Genomic DNA, 18611 nt, shown 5'->3' with positions numbered 1-18611 from the left:
AATAAATCAACTCACCATGGACGTCAAGAGTACAATCGCTTTCTTAGCCGCCGCCACGACATGGACGACGACACTGGGACGAGGCAAGCCAGCCGAAGAGCAATCCAATGGCTCTACATGTCCCGTCACCGGTCAAAGGTCCGAAGGCTCGTCTGGATGTCCTATAGCCAAGTGAGCCGCACTGAGGCCTATGGCTGGTATGTAAGTTCATACGCTCACAACTTTCACAGCATGCCATTGCCAGACCCAGGTCACAGATGCGATCCCAAGACCGCCGGCGAAGAGACGAAGATCCCCGACGTACCTCCTTTGACTGAGAAGCAAAGGGAGATCATCAAGTCCACGGCGCCTATCCTCGCCGAGCACGGGGTGACTATCACCACCCATTTTTGTGCGTCAATGATCAACAAGTGCACGAGAACAGGTGCTGACTGCGATAGTTAGACAAGAACATGATTCGCGCCCATCCTGAACTGCGAGATGTATTCTCCGAGACCTCACAAAGGGTAGGTCCATGGTAAGATATCCCTGGTCTGCTCGAGCTCAACTTCGACCACGTCTTAGCTTGGTCACCAACCTCGTGCTCTGGCTGCAGCTGTGTATGCCTACGCTTGCAACATTAACGACCTCAGCCCTATCCTTCCTGTGGTCGAGCGAATCGCGCACAAGCATACTTCGTTACACATTGTCGCCGAGCAGTACGGTATCGTGGGCAAGCACTTGATCCAAGCGATCGTTGACATCCTTGGCGATGCGGTCACACCTGAGATTGGTGATGCGTGGTACAACGGTTACTGGAATCTAGCCAAGGTGAGCTGAGCACAACACCGTTTTGTGGATATGACAGTGCTAAAACACCCGTGTGACAGGTCTTCATCAACCGGGAGCGAGAACTTTACGACCAAGCCGTCCAGTCAGGAGGATGGGAGGGTTGGAGACAGTTCAAGGTCGACAAGCGAGTCAAGGAATCCGATGTGGTCACCTCGTTCTACCTCAAACCGGCCGACGGTTCCAAAGCCCCTCTGCCATCATACCACCCTGGTCAATACCTGGCCGTCTCCGTTCAGATCCCTGCTCTGGGATACAAACAAGCTCGTCAATACTCTCTTTCTGACAAGTCCAACGGCGAGTACTTCAGAATCAGTGTGAAGAGGGAAGACGGCGTGCCGGTCCCGACAAAGGATTCCCCACAAGTACCTGATCACCCTGGATGGTAAGTCGGCATCAAGTTCTTGTCTCAAAACCCGGTCGACATGACAGAAGCCTCTTTGCTGACACCAATGCGCCCCTAGGATGTCCAACCTGCTCCACAACGAGCTCCAAGAAGGTTCTCTCATCGACGTGGCCACACCGTACGGAGACTTCTTCTTCGAGCCTTCTGCTCAGGAACCGGACGCACCTCTCGTGCTTCTCTCCGCGGGAGTCGGACAGACAGCGCTTCTCTCCATCCTCAACTCGCAGCTGGACAAACCCAACAAGCCAATCAGCTACATCACCGTGGCGAGAAACGAAAAGGTCCACGCGTTTGGCGACTACATCCGACATGTGGTTGATGAGCACCCCAATGTGCTGTACAAAGTGTTCTACTCTTCCCCTTCAGCGGCAGCGGTGCAAGGTAAACAGTACGATTACCAAGGCAGAATGCACTTGACACAAGTGCGAGATTATCTTCACCTGGGCAACAACTCAGCTCAATACTAGTGAGTGTCTTGGGGACTCGGTATCAGACAAAGTAAGCGCTAACCTCGATTGTCAGTCTCTGTGGGCCCGAAGAGTTCATGGTGAACAAGCTTCAGGAGCTCAAGACCTTTGGAGTCAACGAAGAACGGATCCACATCGAACTCTTCGCGGCAGGCAGTCTTCCTGCGACTGCGTGATTTACGTGTACCTATTGGAATTGTCGGAAATGTATGCAACCTTTGTACGATTGGTGTGATATAGTGATAGTCTATGCCTCGTCTTTTTCGAGTTGTTCAGGTCGCACTCGTATGTTTGAGCTACCAAACGCTTCGACATAGGTGTAAGCAGCCTGACCAAAGTCCGAGCAACCCTACACGAGAAGAACACGACTGGTGTGCGCATTTGTCTGTGCCTATTCCTACCAGAACCGGGTCTACTTCAGACAGCGTTCACTTCGGATTGGAACTCGGGTTGGAACGATAACGACGCGTGCGGGGCAAGCGCCATGTGACCTGCAAGCTTCTTTGTGTCCCGTATCATGACCGCTCGAACGCCAAGCAAAACGCCTTATAGTCGTGGCCCCGCCAGGCACTGTTCGCTTTCGCTATCTTTCACTCGCTCGTTCGTTCGTACATCATCTGTCCAACATTACAAGCATGACAGCATATAAATCCCGGAGCTTCCGTTTGATCATCATGCAAGCACCTTCCAGCAACGCACAATGGACCATGTTCCGACACCCCCACCGCAATCAATCCCCTCCGGCCTCTTCGCGCCGCAGATGTTGTTCGCTCGAATGGAAGAGCATGAAATGCTCCGCGACGCACCGGACGAGATACCCGAAATAAGTTCACTAGGTGGCTCTGCAGCTCCCCCCGCTGAACCGTACCCAGACCCTCCCGCTGCCTTGGTGGAGACGGTCATCCCTCTACCGGACGACGTCTATCGTACCCCTTTGGCGGACAATCAAATGCCTACCGTACCGCCTTTCGTCATACCTTCGATGGTGTCGCCTGAGGACAGCGTCACGGAGGAGTGGAAGTCCCCATCCTCAACAGAGCTGGTCGATAATCCCATCGAGTTCCAGCCCCGTCCTGCGACAGCTGACGACTACCTCACAGCAGTTCGCAACAATATACTCACCGTGTATAAAGGGACGATAAAGAACCCCGTTCTCGGTCAGCCGGAAGGTTATGTGGATATGCAGGGATACATCGTGGAGGTGGAGAATGGATCACCGACGAGCTTGGGAGAGGCAACATATTACACCGCAGTGGCGGCTGTCGCTCTCGCCGCAGGCAACTACAGTCCTGATGATTGGGAGAAGGAACACTGTAATACCGCGCTGGAGGGCTTTCTTAGGGTTCTGACGGAGAAGAGCTGGGGTAACAAGGATAGTGCTGGGAATGAGCATCCAATACGACACCCAGACTGGTTGGAATATTGGGATATAAATGGCGAAACGAGACACCGAGCACGTCCGCTGAACCGAGACTCTTTCGCCCAGATCGTTGCGGCCGGGTATTATTCTTATCACTGTCCGCACAGCTCGGAGGCGGTCCGCGACCTCGCTCGCAGGCTGATAGGACGATGGGTACGCTATCTCCCTCCGCGAGGTTATCGAACGCACTCGAACTATATCACCCACTTTGACGAATTCGACAAGAAAAGCGGCAACTTTGTCAACCTGTTTGCATCGGCAGATAGAAAGGGGACGATCAGTGCTCTGGGCAAAGACACGTTCCAGCTCGCACCTCACGAGCTGTGTGCTCTTCGTCGATGTGCGATATCGATGGGTATTGACGCTGCTGGGATAGAACCCTTGGTAGGATTCACCGCATCGCTGTTGCGTCAGTATGGGGGCCAGCTGGCGGACGATATCGCCAAAGCAGCAAGCAGAGTACTGCGATCGATCCTTCACGAATTCCGTGGCGTGGCGAAGGGCTCCTTTCACGTCATACCCGGATGGGATGACTCCGAGGTGACATTTAAGCTCCACATTGGTATCCCCGTCATCCTTCACGACACGATTTGTAATGCGTTTGAGAACGTCGTTCGGGAGTATGTTGGCACGATTGTTCGCGATCCCGATACCATTGCCCTCGGGGCAGACGAGTTCATACTTCGGGCAGCGAATGTCGTGATAGCCGAGCTCCCTCACCAGCTACAGGTTCTTCCTCTCGGCACGATCTTTCAAGACATAATCAAGCAAATCGTACCGATATTCGATTACACAGTCTACGAAGACCTCATCTCGTTCTTCCTTGCTTTGATCTTCGCAACGACATCCAAAGATGACAGTTCCCTCGTCGGTTATTTCGTCTGGAACTTTATCGTCGAATTCGAAACGGTGCCTGCTATCACTCACCTTCTCATAGAGCCATGCAGACTCTATTTCTCGTTGGTCAAACAGGCAAAGATCACGAACGGCCATTGGGCATGGTTGTGTGGGTACGATCATATCGTTGATCGTCAGCTCGATGCTTTCGAGGCGCATCCGAACGGGTTCTCAAGTTACGCATACGTCTCGACCAAGTATGATGAGTGGTTGGTAAAGAGCGCGTTATCCGAAGCCTCCCTAAGCGACCACGAGACAAAGTTCTCTTCTCGGATCGATTACCTCTCCTTGCACTCTTTGAAGGAGAAGGGACTTCCACCTTTTGCCAAGGTATCTCTAAGTCTTCTCAACGCGGCTATTGCGGATTACATCGATGGACTCGTCTCCGCAGCCAAGACCGCCGTTGCTGCTGTCGGAGAGTTTGTCGAACAAGTGACCGATGCCACAGGGAAAGTGATCGAGAAGACGACTCGGACCATCGGCGAAGTGACGTACAAAGTGCTAGACGGGACAGAGGAGATTTCACGGGTAGTTCTGTTTGCGGACGGACGAGCGGAGCAGATCATTTCTAAAGCGGGCGAGGGGGTTTATCAAAGCATTGCCCGATACTCGCGCCGATCACTGGGCGGCATACCGGTTTTAGGCGACCTAGTCGAGTTTCAATTCTCCACGACGGACCAAATTTGTCGAATTTGGAAATGGGCAGACGGACATGTGCTTTCAGAGTGGAAGCGGTTCGAGTGGGAGCTGTTGGACGGCACCGTGTTTCATCTCGGCAAGCTTCTGGCGAACCAGATCCGATACCCAGACAAGCTAGAACAATGGATTTATGCAACGAGCGGGGCACTACTGGCCCACACGGTGTGGCGTGCGTCGACAGATCTCGGTGCAGCGGTCTGGGAAGACTGTATTGAAGGATTGCTCCGCGATCCATCGGGCGTCCTTGTGAAGTGGTTCTTCGAGGGACAAGGTGTGGTGAAGCAGGTGCAGAAATGGGGGAAGAGCCTGGAGAACGGAGCGGCCGATGCGGTGGATATAATCGAGGCAAGTGAAGGGATACAATGACTGATGGCGCCACTCAGCTAATTATGTTACTGAGACAGAACGCGGTCCGCGAGTCGACCGGCGAGTTGGTGTCGACCGTCTTCCTCCCGGGTAGTATCTTTTTACACTCCCGAACATGGATCAATTCTGTCTTCACACCAACTAGTCTTCTCGGTCAGGCACCTGCTCTGGTTCTTCTTCAATCACGAGACACTGTGACCGCCATCATCGAAGAGTGGAAGTTTGTTGGTGGGCAGATCACTCAGTACGGAAAGTGGGAGAACGGCACCGTGAACGGTAAGGCCAGCGCTGAAGACCTGATTCTACTAGTGGTGGCGGGGCCTACAGGGGTGGCGGTGCATCACTGGAAGGATGGGGTGCATCAAGCGAGCAAGCTGTTGGACAAAACAGGAAAGGTCATCAGCGATGCAGTGGAGGCGGTCAGGAAGGTCTTTCATATCCACTGGTAGGCTGTGTTACTTGTCGTACTTGGAACGGACTGTAATTCGTGGCAGAGTCTCATTATGAACAGTATTGTATGGTGGTTGCCGCGGCCTAGGTCCAACACATTCCACGTCAAGCAGCTCGAAATGTACGACGTCACAAAGGACCCGTACATGGGATTCAATGAGCATAAGAGTGGCGGGAGGGAATGACTACGACCCATCTGCATGACACAGATAACGCATCAGACGTTCATACATCCATTTGATCAGATTATACTTTTGTTTTCTCGGCCAACCACTACATACAGGAACGCAAACCATTAGAGCGCCGCTTTCCCTCTCGACTCGTAGGGGATGAGCAAGGTGACACCCCCAGCGACCAAGAACAAGGCACCGCTCGTGTAAACCGGCGCGGCAGTGGCCAAGTTGGCGAACATGGCGATGATCGGGGCTGTGGACCGAGGCATCCGAGGCATCTCGTCAGTTACCTGAGCGGTAGAGTTGTGGCAAGGACGGCTCGGACTCACCCATGATACCGAAGACTCTGTTGGCGGTGGCGGTCAGAGCATTTCCAGTCCCCCTATCCTTCGTGGGGAATATCTCCGGCGTAAAGGCGTACAACACCGCGTACATGACGTTTGAAAAGAACGAGTAGAGACAGTTCCACGCGAGGAGAACGTTGCTGCTCTTCGCTGTCGTGCTGCCGTAGATGAAGACGCCAGTGAGGATCGTGGCCATTGAGAGCGTGCCTTTACGACCGATGTGTTTGACTTCGACAAGGAAACCGCCTAGTACTGCACCCGGTACACCTAGGACGGCAATGATGCACGAGTTGCGGTATGTGATGTAGGTGGAACTGTCGCCAAACTCGGCACCTCGTAAGGCGAGGGTGTATGGGATGAAGGCGTTCTGCGCAGGAAGGGATATCGGTTAGCCGCCAGAGCTGTAGTGTTATCTGATCTGAGCACTCACGTAAAGAGGGAAGGCAAGACCAATGAACGCCCAAACAGCGATGATCAACGAAGTACTCCACGCCAGCTTCTTGGTTGCATAAAGCGCTCGCACATGTTTGAGGCTGAGTTTCTCCAGCTTCCTCTTGATCGCAGCTGTCGCGTCGGTATGCTGTGCCGCAGCCTCTCCACCCAATCCCTCACAACGCCTCAGGTCCTCGATTGTCAGTTCCGACGTCTTCCCATTCCTCCTGGCGACTTCGTGGACGATCCTGACCGCATCCTCGTCTCTCCCTTTGCCCATGTAGTACTTTGGCGACTCGTAGATCGAGAAACAGACGAATCGAATGAAGAACATGATGAGAGCTAAGCCTCCCATGGTGATGACAAAGTATCTCCAACCCATGTTCTTGCTTCGTGTACAGACCTCGTCTTGTTGACAGGTGAGATTACCCAGTAGTGGCCATGCGACCAGCGTAGCGATCAGCTGCGCGAATGCCCAGAATATCGACAAAATCGTTAAGAGGTACTGGTGTGATCGCGGTAAGAATTCGAGGAAGATTGCCGAATCGACAGGTAGATTCCCCCCTACTCCAAAGCTCCACAAAGCGGCGAAGACACCGATGGCAGCAAAGTTGGGCGATGATGCAGCAATCATGCCGAAGATCGAAGTCACACCGAGGGTCAAGTTGAAGCCCCATTTTCGACCGAATATGTCGCAACCGAAACCCCAGAATACAGCTCCGGCGAGTAGACCGATGTTTTGGGAAAGCGTGAGGAGAGGTGGTCGGCCGGGATTGAATTCGTTCGAGATCGGCGTGAGGATTAGCGATGTGACAATTGGCCATAGGTTGTCTTGAGCCCAGCCGAAACCGATGACAAAGAAGAGCTGCCATTGGTATTTCCCCATCCCGATGTCTTGTATCTACAGTCACATGACGCAAGATGTCAGCACCTGCTTGCGAGTGGTTTGAAGAAGCAAGAAGTATATGTCGAGAATGGGCATAAGCTCGTGAAGACACATACCGCTCGGTTCAACACCCTCGCTTTAGCCGCATAAACAGGATCAACTCCATCGATGGCAGCATCCTCATCCGTTCCCTCGACGACTACCTTCCCATCATCTTTGCCGTTGTCCTTCTCCTTCAACCCGATTGTATTGTTGTCGCGGCGCGGACTGCCGTTGACCGTCCCCACCAGAGTATGGGTATCAGTGTCATTCGGACCGTGAGCACCGTCCCCTGCTACGGTTGTTGGTCGACTGTCGCTCATCAGTGAAGTTTCCTCCAGATATGTCAGAGGCTTATGTATCTGCTGTTAGTGAAACAGTGGAGAAGATAGAAGATAGGATACCATAATGCGTGGTCATTTAGAAGGGCGATATCCCTTTCCCCCTGGGCGAATGATCGTCAAGCAATTAGCGCTACTCCGCACTGACTGATAACAAAAGGTGCAAGAACGAAGCTAGTACGTCACGCATGTCGTGATAAGGCGCCATGAGCTACTACACAGCTCTGCACCAGGAACGAGTCATGTTGACACTCAACGCGCACGATCCGCAAACACAACGTGAAGAGTCGAGGTGTGGAGCGCAAGACACAGTCCGAGAGAAGAGAAAAAAGAAGCTTGTGAAGCAGCGTGTGAAAGGAAATGAACAATTATGACTCACCAGTACGACGTCATAGTCAGGGAAGATCGCGATCTGGCTCTTTTTGGTGATCTCGCTATCCAATAATAAGTTATGCATGCTTATATGATACAGCCTGTTGATTTCAACTATCACCGAGTCGAGTAAGTCCGTCTCCTCCGTACATGTCACCCAATTGCACATCATCACCCCTCAAGCCAGAATCTTGTTCAGCTCTGGATGTCCCTCTGGCAAGCGGTATATCTCCAACTTCACCGGTATATCACCGCTGTACCCGATATCTCCTTGCGCCTCTTCCAGTTTCCTTGTCACTTTGCCGACCATCTTTGCGATCCACTTGTCGTTCACGATCCCATCCACCACCGTCTTCTTCATACTATCCTTCATCCCCTTGGACAATGCGTGACCAAACTCCTTGATCCCCGATATCTTCGCGTCCAGAGCGCCGGGCTCCTTTTCCAGCTCGACCACTTTGGTGGCTTTGACCAGAGCAGCGATGAAGTTGAGGAGCTCCTGTGAGAAACAAGCTGGGAGTTGGACGTGGGCACTAATCTTGACATTCGCTTCGTCCTCCTCCGCCTGTTCCAACTTCCTTTCAGCCTGGACTTCTTTCGGTTTCCCATCGGCGTCGATCACCTCTTCAGCCAGCTTCTCCTTGTCTCGTCCTGTCGGCTTTGGCGGCAGCAGATGTTCGTGGTGAGGAAGCAAAAACGAAGGGATCGTGAAACTGGCATCGGCTCCACCAAGGCGGATGACCTCTTCCAGCGGTGATGATTCTCCGGCCGTGGTGGTCGTTCCGTCTTCAGATTGAGGTTGAGCCGCTGCTCTGTATGCGATGACATCGCCGAATCTGAGTAGAGCGTTGATGTCGAATGCGGATAGGAACGGGACCGATGCGACTCCTTTGATATCCGAAAGCTGGAAGACAAAGTTGGCATCGGCGAGCCACGCCAAGATCCGCTTTTCGAGCTTTCTCAACTGCTTGTTGTCCTGTCCGTAGTCCTTGAATAGGTGGTGATGGAGAAGATACGATATCCACTGACCTGATCCACCGGCAGTGATGGAAGAGATGGTGACGGGATGCAGGTAGCTGATGGGGTTGAGGATCAGTCGGAGCAACATGGGCAGTCGATGCATGAATTGTCGTTTGCGAGGGGAGGAGAGGTTTTGAAGGGTAGTCACTTTGATGGAGCTTTTCGGTGGATGCGGTACAGAAGGGGTGGTTTGCATCTTGGAGCAGATGGCTGCGCGGATCCCCTTGAGTCCTTCTTCGTCCTCATCTAATTCCTTCATGGCTTCTTTGCGACATTGTTGGATCGTATTCGTGTCGTCGATCCACTTGAGCATCTCCTCGTATTGCTCCTTTGCTTGTCGGTCTTCGGGTGATAACGTCTTGATCGATTTGAACCCTGCCTGGGCGCTCGCATTCTTCATCTGAGCCCCGTTCGTGATCTTGCTCTTCATCTTGATGAGTCTGGGCCTTAATGTTTTGTCACCCCCCGCAGCGGCGGCCTGCAGAAGCGGAGTGTCTTCCACCATGACTGCGTCTCCGTCCTCGTCCTTGTCGGTATCTTCCAATTCGCCGAATGTCATCTCGTGAAGGCCTCCTTTGACATTTGCGAAACAATCACTGATCTCGACTCCCCTGAAAAGCGACACCTTGACTGTTTCGGTCGAGATGGCCAGTTCCAGATCGTCTGCCAGTTTGATTCCAACTTCTACGCCGTGTGCGACAACGGTCAAGGTTGACAGCGAGAATGTCAGACCGCGAACGACCATAAGTCCATCCACATCGACATCTATCTCGAGTGCGGGGATATCGAAGAGAGCGATGGTATCGTTGACGTACTGGAGTTGTCGAATGAATTTACGGAGAGAGCGTCGGGCCATTCTACCTACCGTGTCGAATTGAAACAGGCATGTGAGGAGGGTCGTGGGGTAGACGAAGATGGCGAAGAGGATGTAGAGTAGCCAGGATGTCGCAGCGACTGCGTAGGCGAGGTTGAGGGTTGTCAAGAGAGTCCATAGCGGCACGATGGACAAGATTCGAGAACCTTTTGACGCCCCGAGCAGGAGGCAGAAAGTCAATATGGGAGTTCCAGAGATCAACCAGCGGACGGGCCAGTGCCATGTAGCGACTGCAAGGGCGACGAAAGAGCTGAAAAGGATGGGTATGAGCTTGGAGATGGGCTGAGGGTGAGGAACGGGGTCGATCAAGCCTTCACGAGGGAGTTCGAGTGGGTTGGCGGACATGACGAGGGTTGTCGTCCGAGGGGAGTTGGGGTGGGATGGTCTTTACAGGAATAATATGCTGAGGAGAAGACGAAGAAGGAATGTTTGAATGTTGAATCACAAAATGAACCAAATATCGCGACGATCATGACGTAGGTGGCAGAGACGCGGCGAGTCACCATACTCATCCCGTCGTCATCCGAGGCAGATAGATTGTTACGTATACACCATACCTCTAGCGGTGGGGATCAACGTTCACTTGTGTCGGTTATGTCTACACAGAGAGAGCGTGTGTGGTGGATGGGAGTACGATCGAGGATAGGATGCAGGTACAATCGTGTGTAGGCCAAGGACCTTCGACCGCGACGACCTCGCACTAAACTGGTCTGCCAGAGCTCACAGGCAAAGACTTGCTCAAACTTATGCATCAACTTGTTTTTGGATTCAGCAACGCGCCAGACACATTTAAGCCTTCCACCAGATAGATTCGGTCTTCCGAAAAGCATACTAATCTTCCTCCTGGCACGAAACAGAAGTTGGCACATCCAGCTCCGACATTGTCGTCCGCCAAACCGAGGATACTGCTGCCGGTCAGCTCTTGTCGCGCGTATAATTCACATGCACTCACATCCTGCCTAGAAGTCTCCCATGACGATCTGATCTTGGTTAGCTCGATAGAGTCTGAGATTTGCAAGGACGTAGACTCACTCCAAACATGAACACCGTCTCCACATCCGGAGTACACGTTTCCCAGAGTATCGCATTTGACTGCTATAATGAGCATAGACCAAGAAGCGGATTATTCACCCATTCATTGACTCACTACCGTCCGGCACACCGCAATCGGCAAAGGCGAAAACTCTCCTGTTTGTCAGACTGGGAAGGCCATCGTCGAACCCGCCGTCCGGCCACGACACGTCAAATTCATATCTACGGTTTGATGTCAACGGCGCTCAGATTGATTCACAGATAACTCACATTGTACTTTCCAGCCCGGGATTCAGCCTGCCACAGCCGCGAATATGACTGGTATCCGTGATGTAACATCGTTCCCCATTCGGGCTGAATGCGATGCCATTCGGATGGTGAAAATTATCGGCCACCACTCTGATCTCGCCCGATGAGGGGTGAAAGACGTACACGGACGGCGGAAGCTGTAAGTCTGGCTTGAATCCCTGTTCGTGGCCATATGGCGGATCGGTAAACCATACGGTGCTCTCTTCTGGGACTTCCCTCCCAAAACACTGCGGCTGCCCCCGAGGTGGAAGCACGATGACATCGTTGAGCGAGTTGAATGGTCGTCCGAGAAAGTTGTTGAGTATCACTTCGGACTCGCCGTTCAAGGGATCCACCAACGTGAGCGATGATGGACTACTCTTCGACCCTTGATCGCAAAAGAGTATTCTGTCGCCGTAAGGACAAGCTCCGTTGCCTGTCACTACACCAACGTCTTTGACCTCTACTCGACCGGTTTTCAAATCCACCGTCGAGACATCCACCCTCACATCCCCACCGTCTCGTATCAGATTAGAGGTGAACCACACCGACCCATCTGTGTATACACCTGCTTCGTGTGCGAAACAAGTGCCTGGTCTTGACGCCAGGACTCGAACACTTGCAGATGGTCCAAGCAAGTGGAAGAAGGATGGGTGTGATGACACGAATGGCTTTGTCGACGAGGAGGAAATCAGTGACTCGCCGGTTTCGGAGACGATTTGCAAGATCGAATCGTGGAAAGGGGAACGCTTGAAGCCTGGGAGCACAGAGTGTTGAGCGGGAAAGAGTGACTATGAGCAGATTGTAGGTCGTCAGTGCACCTCGCAGCTCCTAGACGCGTCTACCTCACCTGGACATTGTCGCAGGGGTGTGTGGCAATCATGGCGGTCTCTGCTTGCTATGCAGTGGCTTCAGTGTTGGGCAAGAATGCACAATCTGTTCGTCGAACTTGGTCCTTCCTATCGCCTTTGACCATCATCTCAGTCCCACATCTCTATCGAGGAATAGCCGCAGAGACTATCGGTGGTCGGACCGGATAGCCCAAGCGACATTCAACAAGAACACCTGACGTCTGAGAAGTCAAGCTGCGGGAGTGATAATGCCTGATGTGCACGTCTGACAAAGTAGTTCATGTTGGCCGTGCTACAGCCGATAACCGTCGTAAACAAAAGGGACAGCCGCTTGATGACTTGATTGAGTATTGGGATGCCAGAGATATAAGCTGCGAACCGACCATAGCCGTCAACGTTGTTCCCGGCATTTGGATGCGGATCTTAATCACGAGCGCAGTCTCGAAGCTTCCCGTAGGAGACACGAGGATCACGCAAAGATAATTGAATCTGGCAGATGTTCCTATCACGTTGTTCACTGCAGATCCTTCGTCCCTTGAAGTAGTACGACGTGCAGACAATGCCGCAACTTTCGTAATCGTTCAACAATCGGTAGCTGTTTTCCATTTCATCTGCAAAAGTTGATAACCGGGTCATTGCCCGATATCGATGGAGAGCTAATGTTTGCACTAAATGCATCGGTCCGACACTCTTCGCCCATGGTGCTCCGGACGATCGCCCCAGTCGTCTACGGGGCAGCATATAAGGGGCTCTTAAAGCGGTCCCATGTTTCTTATCGGTCTCTACAAGGTCGATAACATCCCTCTACAACAAGCGACATCAAGGATCGAGACAAGACGCCGCTCAATATGCTACAAGGCAACGCTCTCCTCTACACAGTGACCCTGCTCACAGCCATGGGCTTCATGCTCATCGGATATGACAACGTGAGTAGGTCTACGCCTTGGCATCTGCTGACTGTGGTATAGGGTGTGATGGGAGGTATCATCAACGAGAAACCATTCCAGACGACGTTCAAACATCCGTCCGATTCCTTACTAGGAACAATCGTCGCCATATATGAAATCGGCTGTTGCGCAGGAGCGCTCGTATGCGCTGCTGTGGGCGAGGGACTTGGTCGACGAAAGAGTATCATGGTCGGTGTTGTTCTTATGCTAGCCGGTACTGCTTTCCAAGCAGCCGTATCGAGTAGTGGTCCCATGATTGCGGCGAGGGTCGTGTCTGGTCTGGGCATGGTAAGTCTTGACCACGTAATTCTCTCTAGATTGCTTACACGACTACAGGGCTTCCTCAACTCCACGATGCCAGTGCTTCAATCCGAGGTGTCCCCGAAAGCCGCCCGAGGGCGCTTTGTCTGCTTCCAGCTGTCTCTGCTTAATTTGGTGAGATTAGACACCGGTCAAGTTGTCGACTCTGGCTGACCCCCTATGCGCAGGGTATCATGGTCGCCTATTGGGTCGGCTACGGTTTCTCCTTCAGTTCTGGAGCAAAGGCATGGCGAATTCCGGTGGCGCTTCAAGCGATCTTCCAGGTGCCTATACTCGTCCTCGTGCTCATCGTTCCCGAATCACCTCGATGGTTGGCTTCGCATAACCGTCCCGACGAGTCGCTTCAAGTCATTGCTCGTCTCCATGGCAAGCCTGTCACCGATACCGATGTCTTGATGCAGCACAAAGAGATCCAAGACGCCGTTATGCTTGAAGCTTCCATCGGATCGGGGTCATGGAAGGAATTGGTCACTGGACGAGACGACGATATCAAGTCGAGAAAGAGGCTTCTCATTGCTTGTTCGATTCAGTTCTTCCAGCAGATAGGAGGTATTAACGCGTTGATCTACTGTGAGTGGGCGGTATGTGAATGCGTAGGACTCTAGGCTGATTGAGTTCCACCTGTAGACGCCGGAAACTTCCTCGCGCTGGTATCGTCCTCACCAGCTCTGCTTGCTGGCGGTCTATTTACTTGGTTTTTCGTCGCCTCCTTCATCCCTTGGTTCCTCATCGACAGTCTGGGAAGGAGAAAGCTTCTCCTCTCTTGCATCGCTCTCATGTCGCTTTGTTTCGTCGTGGAGACCGTTTCCGTTTGGAAAGTCCAGACGGCCAAGAGCAAGGTCGCCGGTGGTGTTGCGACCGCCTTCCTTTTCCTTTTCATGGGTCTTTTCACCGTGAGTTGCGTCAAGCGTGTCGGGTGTGTCGGCTGACCTCGACATGTCAGACTGGATTCCAAGCCGTCGTTTGGGTCTATCCCTCCGAGATTCTGCCGTTGAAGCTGCGAGCAAAAGGATCAGCCATCTCGACTGCTTGCAACTGGATCACAAAGTGAGTTTCGACTTTGCTATGTCGAGAATATTCAGCTGATACCCCCCTTTATAGTTACGCCATCGTGCAAATGACCCCTCCAGCTCTCACCGCACTCGGCTACAAGTTCTATATCATCTTCGCCATCATCAACGCCTCCTTCCTTCCGCCCATTTACTTCTTCTATCCTGAGACAAAGGGGCTTTCGCTGGAGGAAGTCGACCTTCTCTTCAGCAGACACCACGCGCAGACATTCGATCAGGCTGCAGAGGATGCCAAGGCGACGACTAATCACTTTGAGTATGGGAACGGAGCCGCTGGCGTTGACGACATTGAAGACAAGAAGCACGCGATTGCGTAGGGGAAGTGTCAGAAGGAACACGACGAAGTGTAATTAGTTTAAGCAAGGTCTTGATACGCAGAATGCCGGTGTATGCAGCTCTGTGAACGTATAATATAACGAGTCCAAACGAGTCGCTTTACACGATACTGAGTCAGTGACAAAGAGACGTTGCCTGGACGGCTCAGAACCGAACAAAAGTAGCTTCGTTGCCATTGATACATGATGGAGATCTACCTCTTACAAATACCCTGCCTACACCTATGCCACCCTCACGCACACCTTGCCAATGTGCTTTTGCGCCTCCATGTATTGGTACGCCTCGGGAAGCTTTTCGAATTCGAAGACAGTATCGTCGACGACAGGCTTGATACCGTTGCTGTTGATCGCCTTGACCATGTCTTCGCATTGCTCTCGGGACCCGACAAAGATCCCCCGAGCGATACATTTATAAGCCAAGCAGTCGAGCAGCGTTGGCATCTGCTCCTTGCCCTCGGCGACGAAGCCGATGATCGAGATAACGCCTTGGAAGCCGATCGCGTTGAGGGAGTGCTGCAACGTTCCAGGACCGCCGATCTCGATGACATGCTGGAAGCCAGACCCACCGGGAGTCAACGCTTTCGCTGTCTTGCCCCAGTCGGCGTCGTCTTTGTAGTTGATCACGTGGTCCGCGCCAAGGCCCTTGAGGATGTCTGCTTTCGCAGAGGAGGATGTGGTGGAGACGACAGTCGCTCCTGCGGCTTTGGCGAACTAGATATCAGCGATGTCGAGGGTCAATGACTCACCTGAAGCGCGAAGAGAGACACTCCTCCGGTGCCCTGAGTCAACACCCAGTCTCCGGGTTTCAATATCCTCCCTTCCAAGCCGAACAACGAATCCCATGCGGTCAACGCAGCACAAGGCAGTGTCGCGCCTTGAACAAAGTCGTAATCGTTAGGCATCAACGCCGCGTCGAGCTCGCTCACGACGAGGAATTCCCTCGCCACACCGTCGATCGGTCCACCTAGCGAGGGCTTTCCCGGTTGATGAGCTTGGTGGAAAGTGGGCAACACCTTGTCTCCTTTCTTGAACCGGGTGACCCTTGATCCGACCTCCTCGACGACACCCGCAGCGTCGGACACCGGCACCATTTCATCTTTGAGCGGGAAGGGGTATGTTCCCTGACGTCAGCATCGCTCATACCTGGTGAACTCACCCTCACGATCGAGATATCTCTGTAGTTGAGCGAGAGTGCTTTGACTGCCGATGTTAGCGATGCTTGTGACGCAGTGACTCACCTCGAACCAGGATGTCATTCTCCCCTACGCTAGGCACATCTGCCTTCTCCTGCTTGAGCTTATCGTAGTCGCCCCGTCCAGTCAATCTCCACTGCTGCATTGTATAAAGTATAGCGAGTTTGATGTTTGACCGAGCGGGGAGCAAGTTGCGAAATGATGCACTTATACGTGGTAACTCATCTGTCGCTGACGCAATCAAACGCCGACGCCCTCCACCCCTCCACTTTCGGACAAAACGGGATCGATACGGCCGCAAATTGTTCTCGGCAAAAACCCATGTGGGAATCAACCGAACCGGCGGTATCAGGGCGGTTGTTATCAGGGCAAGATGTCTCTTGGCGAGCTATAACGAGACGAGAAAGTAGTGGGAAGGATTTTGGTTGGTCAATCAATGCGAAAAGCTGACTGAGCAAAAAGGGCTCCGGAGGAGGGGTATGGCCCCATAACGAAAAATATCATGCTGATTTCAGTCTGCTTTGATTCGTTCATCCACCTTTCTACATCGAATCTATCCACCCCTACCCACAATGACCTTACTAGGCAAACGAGGCGAAGCTCTCCAAGAGCTCATGAACTTTTGCGTCGTCGTGCCCGTCTTCCTCGCCATGGGTTTCTCCCTGTCGTTCGGAGGCGGTGTCACCGGCTACAAGACGTTCTACACGTCGTTCCCTCGAATCGACACGACGACTACCAAGGGCGCGGTCAAGAGCCACAACTCGTTGATCCAAGGCACCACCGTTTCCTCGTTGAACCTGGGCGCCGCGATGGGATGTCTCTCGACAATGTACCTCGGGAACAGACTCGGAAGGAGGAGGACTGTGATGCTGGGCGCTATCGTCACCTTGGTGGGGACAGTCTTGCAGTGTTCGGCGTTTGAGCTGCCTCAATTGATCGTCGCGAGACGTAAGTCACCCACGATTTGACCTCCCGCTGACGTGCTGTAGTCGTTCTCGGCGCGGGTCTCGGTATGATGTCCTCGACGGTTCCCGTTTGGCAATCAGAGACGAGCAAAGTCCACAAACGAGGTCACCACGTCATCATCGACGGTATCTGCATCGCCGCGGGTATAGCATTGTCCTCCTGGCTCACTTTCGGCTTCTCAAAGGCGCACACGACGGTGTCATGGAACTGGAGACTCCCTAGGTGAGTTTGCGCGTGTCCGAGTCTAGCTGACATTTAGCATGACCACCGGTATTCTTGCGATCGTCGTCATGATCTTCACATTCTCCTTCCCCGAATCCCCTCGATGGCTCGCGCTCCAAGGCCGATACGACGAGGCGAGACAGGTCATCGCGCTGGTCGACGACGTCGATGTCAACAGCGAGCACACCGAATTCGTCCTCGCTTCGATCACCTCGATGAACGACATGTCTGCGGAAAAGGCATCCCTCGGCAGTCTCTTCAAGTACGGCGAGGAGAAGATGGTGTACCGATTGCTTCTCGCCTGTGCCACCCAGCTCTTCTCCCAGATGTCCGGTTCCGCCCTCATCACCTACTACTCTTCGCAACTCTTCTCCACCATCGGTCTATCCCCGAGTCTGTCCAAGGTCCTCGGTGCGACCGACCTGACCTTCAAGTTCATCTGCTGCGCCATCCCCTTCTTCACCATCGAGAAGTTTGGTCGAAGGAAGCTTCTCATGACCGCAGCGTCGGGTATGAGCGTGTGTATGGTGAGTTAAACCGTGTATTAGCATCGCTGACGACAGTTTGCGCTCGCCATTTGCGGGTCCCAAGTGACCGAGGACAACCTCGTTCCAGCCTACGTCGCCATCGCTTTCGCGTTCATCTTCGTCGCATTCTACCCCATCGGTTTCCTCGGTGTCAACTTTTTATACTCCCAAGAGGTCATCACCACGAGGTACCGAGCCCCCGCTTCAGGTGTCTCCACCGCTGTTCACTGGCTCTCCGCGTTCGTCGTCGCCTTGACCACACCGATCGGCTTTACCTCGCTCGGCTGGAAGTTCTACCTCGTGTGGGGATCCGTCGCGTTGTCCATCATCCCCTCGGTCTACTTCTTCTACCCCGAGACCACCGACCTGTCAGTCGAGGAGATCGACCAGATGTTCATCGACTCCCCCGGCGTTCTCTCCACCGTACGTCTCGCCGCGCAGCGAAGAAAGGAAAAGGCCCAAGCAAAGCAAGAATCAGTCGAGCAGTTGAACAACGCGAAGAAGGCAGAGGAGCAGTACGAGCAGGCTTTGGTCGAGAGTCGTATCTAGATCCACATTAGACGAATTTAGATGGGTGGTGTACCGAATTATATGGACATGCAGTTATCGACCGGTCGCGTCGTCAGGGTGCATTATGTCGTTGAAGAGTTTCCGCGACGGCCAGGAAGGGCTCCATTGGGTTGAGCAAGACGGGATGCAAGACGGGCTCTATCGAGTGAGCTCACTCGTGAAGCATGGGATGCCGTTCGTACCGCTGCGAATTGCCAACAGGTTTGTATGGGCTCGTTCCGTCGCAAATGAGATATTCGAATCAGAACAGTGGGCGGTTGGGCAAGTAAACGAAG

At 53.1% G+C, this 18611-nt stretch overlaps 9 protein-coding genes across 9 annotated transcripts; 5 read left to right on the top strand and 4 right to left on the bottom strand.

Annotated features, from left to right (window-relative positions):
• Positions 1-16: 16 nt before the first annotated feature.
• On the top strand, positions 17-1877 carry CI109_106316 (uncharacterized protein; the record flags this gene model as incomplete). The annotated part of the gene is made up of 7 exons (XM_032008189.1): positions 17-171; positions 231-391; positions 445-506; positions 565-810; positions 870-1213; positions 1293-1700; positions 1757-1877. 7 exons carry the CDS (start codon positions 17-19, stop codon positions 1875-1877), a joined length of 1497 nt encoding a protein of 498 aa, XP_031857510.1.
• A 524-nt stretch (positions 1878-2401) lies between these two features.
• On the top strand, positions 2402-5532 carry CI109_106315 (uncharacterized protein; the record flags this gene model as incomplete). Its single annotated transcript, XM_032008188.1, has 2 exons — positions 2402-5047; positions 5122-5532. 2 exons carry the CDS (start codon positions 2402-2404, stop codon positions 5530-5532), a joined length of 3057 nt encoding a protein of 1018 aa, XP_031857509.1.
• Positions 5533-5828: 296 nt separating this feature from the next.
• On the bottom strand, positions 5829-7938 carry CI109_106314 (uncharacterized protein; the record flags this gene model as incomplete). The annotated part of the gene is made up of 5 exons (XM_032008187.2): positions 5829-5959; positions 6036-6417; positions 6481-7383; positions 7485-7772; positions 7897-7938. 5 exons carry the CDS (start codon positions 7936-7938, stop codon positions 5829-5831), a joined length of 1746 nt encoding a protein of 581 aa, XP_031857508.2.
• A 360-nt stretch (positions 7939-8298) lies between these two features.
• CI109_106313 (uncharacterized protein) lies at positions 8299-10359 on the bottom strand (the record flags this gene model as incomplete). Its single annotated transcript, XM_032008186.1, has 1 exon — positions 8299-10359. One exon carries the CDS (start codon positions 10357-10359, stop codon positions 8299-8301), a length of 2061 nt encoding a protein of 686 aa, XP_031857507.1.
• A 406-nt stretch (positions 10360-10765) lies between these two features.
• Positions 10766-12217, bottom strand: CI109_106312 (uncharacterized protein; the record flags this gene model as incomplete). The annotated part of the gene is made up of 6 exons (XM_065967821.1): positions 10766-10919; positions 10967-10994; positions 11047-11109; positions 11165-11268; positions 11317-12125; positions 12185-12217. 6 exons carry the CDS (start codon positions 12215-12217, stop codon positions 10766-10768), a joined length of 1191 nt encoding a protein of 396 aa, XP_065823893.1.
• An 816-nt stretch (positions 12218-13033) lies between these two features.
• Positions 13034-14840, top strand: CI109_106311 (uncharacterized protein; the record flags this gene model as incomplete). The annotated part of the gene is made up of 7 exons (XM_032008184.1): positions 13034-13111; positions 13154-13420; positions 13469-13567; positions 13621-14023; positions 14081-14346; positions 14397-14500; positions 14555-14840. The coding sequence occupies 7 exons, from the start codon at positions 13034-13036 to the stop codon at positions 14838-14840; spliced, it is 1503 nt and encodes a 500-aa protein (XP_031857505.1).
• A 240-nt stretch (positions 14841-15080) lies between these two features.
• Positions 15081-16196, bottom strand: CI109_106310 (uncharacterized protein; the record flags this gene model as incomplete). The annotated part of the gene is made up of 3 exons (XM_065967820.1): positions 15081-15569; positions 15626-15954; positions 16097-16196. 3 exons carry the CDS (start codon positions 16194-16196, stop codon positions 15081-15083), a joined length of 918 nt encoding a protein of 305 aa, XP_065823892.1.
• A 427-nt stretch (positions 16197-16623) lies between these two features.
• Positions 16624-17019, top strand: CI109_106309 (uncharacterized protein; the record flags this gene model as incomplete). Its single annotated transcript, XM_065967819.1, has 1 exon — positions 16624-17019. One exon carries the CDS (start codon positions 16624-16626, stop codon positions 17017-17019), a length of 396 nt encoding a protein of 131 aa, XP_065823891.1.
• Positions 17020-17277: 258 nt separating this feature from the next.
• Positions 17278-18315, top strand: CI109_106308 (uncharacterized protein; the record flags this gene model as incomplete). Its single annotated transcript, XM_065967818.1, has 2 exons — positions 17278-17757; positions 17803-18315. The coding sequence occupies 2 exons, from the start codon at positions 17278-17280 to the stop codon at positions 18313-18315; spliced, it is 993 nt and encodes a 330-aa protein (XP_065823890.1).
• Positions 18316-18611: the final 296 nt, after the last annotated feature.

This window comes from Kwoniella shandongensis, chromosome 12 (genome assembly GCF_008629635.2).
Source record: "Kwoniella shandongensis chromosome 12, complete sequence".
Lineage (NCBI taxonomy): Eukaryota > Fungi > Basidiomycota > Tremellomycetes > Tremellales > Cryptococcaceae > Kwoniella > Kwoniella shandongensis.
This window is presented reverse-complemented; position numbering and strand designations above follow the sequence as displayed.